This window comes from Pyrgilauda ruficollis, unplaced genomic scaffold (genome assembly GCF_017590135.1).
Source record: "Pyrgilauda ruficollis isolate IOZ18807 unplaced genomic scaffold, ASM1759013v1 scaffold29, whole genome shotgun sequence".
Taxonomy (NCBI): domain Eukaryota; kingdom Metazoa; phylum Chordata; class Aves; order Passeriformes; family Passeridae; genus Pyrgilauda; species Pyrgilauda ruficollis.
Window position 1 is genome coordinate 14,656,535 of NW_024524266.1, and position 3,778 is coordinate 14,660,312.

The 3,778-nt window shown below is 43.2% G+C and overlaps 1 protein-coding gene across 1 annotated transcript; it reads right to left on the reverse strand.

Annotated features, from left to right (window-relative positions):
- Positions 1–409: 409 nt before the first annotated feature.
- LOC121356220 (pre-mRNA-splicing factor ISY1 homolog) lies at positions 410–1,283 on the reverse strand. The gene has a single exon (XM_041472409.1). The coding sequence runs from the start codon at positions 1,250–1,252 to the stop codon at positions 410–412; it is 843 nt and encodes a 280-aa protein (XP_041328343.1). The 5' UTR covers positions 1,253–1,283.
- Between the last annotated feature and the right edge of the window lie 2,495 nt (positions 1,284–3,778).

The window sequence follows — 3,778 nt, forward strand, 5'->3', positions numbered from 1 at the left end:
AAATCCTGGAGCAGTGGATGAGAATGTATCAGAACTCCCCAGCAATGGCTGGAACCTGCGGGATGTTCTGGCAGGGCAGGGGGATGCAGGACCCAGCAGCAGAAGAAAGGTTCCCTGCTGGGTTATGGTGGTGGCAGCCAACTCCTTTCCTCAAGCTGCAGTTCTGACCATCGTCCTCTGAAGCCCTGCAGCGAGAGAGAGAGAGAGGCCACCCACAAACCCATCTCTTCTACCTGCCCCCCATTCTCACAGTACCTGTGCCCTCCACCCACCCAAGAGAAAACTCCCAAAATCCAAAGGAGTTCCCCCTCCCCGCTGTCTCAAGCGCCCAGCCATCAGTGCAACTCAATGGGGAAAAATTCCACACTAACAAGGAAAAACAGAAAAAACCTAACCCCCAACATTATTGTTACAATCCTAAAAGTGTCTTCGCCTCCTCGCTCTGTGCCAGAAGGGTTTCACTGGCATACTTCTGGAGCAGCTCCATCTTCTTTCTTTGTACAAGAGCTTTCTCAATCTCCTGCTGAGTTGGCACTGGAACATGTGCAACAAATTTCTGTTGGCCAGCTTCACCTTCTCTCTCCTTGCCACTTTCCTCATCAGACTCTTCCTCGTGGACAGCATATATGTTTTCTTCCTCTTCCTCCTCCTCACCTCTTGCAAGTCGTGCTTCTCTCTCCATCTTCCATTTTTCCACTGCTTCTGCTATAACTTTCTTTTCATGTTCCTGCTCCAGGGGCTCCAGAATCCCATCATCTTCATCCATGTAGCCATAGTACTCAGCGTCTATGTCCTTCATAAGCTCAGCCCAAGTCTTCCGTGGGGGTGGCAGGGGTTCCTTTTCAAAAAGCTCTCTAACTCCTGGCAAGTCCTTCGCAGCCCCGAAGTATTTGTAGCCTCTGTTTCCTGGAACTTCTTTTCCTTCATGATCTAACATTCTCGGGCCAATCCTAGCATAATCAAGACCTCCCAGCTCCTTTATTCTGTATTCCCAGTGTCCTTTCTCCCTCAGAAGTTTGTTGATTTCATCATTCAGGTCCCGAATTCTGAATTCACCCAATCCAGCATTTTGGATCTGTGCCACTTTCTTAGAAATCTCCCCAATAATCTGTCTCCTCCATTTCTCAGCTTTGGGCAGCTCATTACACTCTGATGCAAGGAAAGGCCTTCGCTCCTTGACTTTTCCTTCCTCAAGCTGGGCTCGCCGAAATCTTGCCAAGGCTGTCATGGCCTTCTCCGCGTTGCGAGCCATGGTCCCGCCGTGCCCCTCAGTCCCACCAAACACGCCGTGCACGCAGCAGCTCCAAGCCCCAGAACTGAACCCCGCCCCACTCCCCTGTGGGCCCGCAGCTCTCTCTGCTCCCTCTTTACTCTTCTCCCAAGATTACTTGCAGTAATTAATTTTAAGTTCTTAAATCCTATAACCTTGAATTTTATCTGCAGCAACTGAGAAACAATTAGCTCACAAAAAAAATTTTACTGCTGAAACAAAGTCAGAATACAACCTGACACCCTGTTGGTCAGAGTGTTGGTAGCAGTCCGAATAAATAGTGGCTGCCGTCCTTCTGGAGTGACAGATGTGGTTCTGTTGAAGTAGTGATCCTGTAGAAGGACCACTGTAGAAGTTTTCCTCTGAAGGTCCACTGGTGGTGTAGAAGGATCTGGTCTTCCTGTGGGAATCCAGTGGAAAATGCTGCCTGTGCTCTTCTGAATCTGAGTTTATATCCAGGTAGGAATGCTTGGCTCCTCCCTCTGGGTGGAGCATCTCACAATGGGATGATGTCATTTTATCAGTCATGCAGTGATGCCCAATGGCCCATTAACAGAAGATATCTCGCCAGAGGGAGAGATCATGGGAGAGTCATGGAAGAGATAAAGAACACTGCCCCGCCTGGTTTTAACAGATGGTGATGGAATACATCTGGTTACATCTTGCATTGCAATCTAAGACAGCTAAATATTACTTTTCTACATTGTAAGATATATAGTTGTTTTCTTTTAAAGGATAAAATAACTCTGACTAAAACGGCTGTGATGAAACACTGATAAACACCTGTGTTCACCCTTGATTTTGTCAAAGATTCTATTGCTCATTACAATCTCTGCTGTTTTATCTTCCATAGAAGACACAGAAGAGTCAGTTATGATTCTACATTATGGCTGTTATTGATTGTAAGCTGTTTTAGTGTTTTTCTTTGTTTCATTTTACTGTCATAGGTACATGACTGTTTAGAAAGGTGTTATCTCAAATTCCTAAGATGGTCACCGCTGATATATCGATTACATGATGTGAATTTACTGATTTTATTACAGGCATTATTCATAAGATGTTATTACTGTATTTATAGCCAGCTTCTAATATGCTTTAACATCTCTGTAGTTATCTAAGAGACACATGTCGTTTCAGGATCCTTTTTTTTTTTGTTCTCTAGCTGCTTAGGCATCTCTTGGACCAGGTTAGCTCTATGGCTAGTCCCTCTATGGTTTGACCCAATGCTGTCTTATAATTTATTTTCAGAGTTCCAATAAAATATACCTGAGCTTCATTGAAAGCCTCCTCCAAACTGCTAGTCAAGTGGTTTTCCCCAGTTATTATTACAGAAGCACTCCAGCAGTTTGCTGTGTTTGAAGCATCTCTGTCCTGAAGGAAACTTTGGAGGGATCCCACTAGATGGTTTGATTAGTCTTTAACCCCAAGGCCTTTACTCATAACTGCTATTCTTAAGAGTCTTGTTTTAAAATGTGTTCAGGGAATTCCCTCCCAGCTGGAGCTTGGGTGGTGGCCAGGCCTTGGCTCTACCTGGATGGAGAATTTGCCAATAAACCCAGATGTTCTCTGCATCAAAACTAGATTCAGATCACTTTGACTTGGCAATTTGACCCTTTATATATGACAGCTGAACCTATTTTTAGTGTGAGCTTGGGAATTATTATCTGGAAATAATTATCCAAGCCCTCACTAAATTGAGGTTTGTCAGCTGTTTGCAGACTCTGGCATGATGGTACAGTATTTCAGAGATCCCTAATTACCTAATTTCACATGTATTATTAATTATGTGTATTATCTGAAATATTCTTAATTGTTGTACCTGACTTATTCCTGATTGCTGTCAGTTTCTTATTCATTGCATGTATTCTTTTGCCTTGATGTTTCTTCATGGTCATAACCAAACTCATGCATCTCATTTTAAGAAAATGAAAAGAAGGGGAATTTAGTGCCTTAAGAACATCCAAATAATTAATATGTACATTAGAAATTTAAAAAACAAATCATTGCATCTAATGCATTAGAAATTAGAAATTTGGAAAAAAAAATCATCAAATCTAAATCCCAAGTGAGTGTGCCACAGAAGAGTCTAATTGATTCATTGGCTTGAAGAGAGGGTGTGCTTGTGGTTTATCATCAGCAGGTTCAAAGCAGTCACCCGTTCATTCAATCAGACACCGATTGCCTCCGAGAAAATGAAGCCCAGTGGAAACAACCTAATCACCATGCAGCCTTCAGGCCAGAACAGGAACAGAAGTAGGACTGCCAAGACATAGCTGTGTCTGCAAACTACAGAGGCAATTTGCCAAAAGCCTTATGTTATCATCATGATAAATGTTCCTACTAACCTTCTTCATGGGAGGTTCTTTATTCCTTGTTCCAGGATCCAGGAGGGCATTCAGTGATGTCACAGATCAACATTTCCAGCTAATGAACTTTCTCCTGAGTCTCAACTATTTGGACTTTAAAACAATGGTCATTTGTTTCCATTTCCCTAAGAGAGATGGGCAT

Coding starts and splice junctions, on each gene's coding strand:
- LOC121356220 (XM_041472409.1), bottom strand. CDS start 1,252: ATGGCTCGCAACGCGGAGAAGGCCATGACAGCCTTGGCAAGATTTCGG.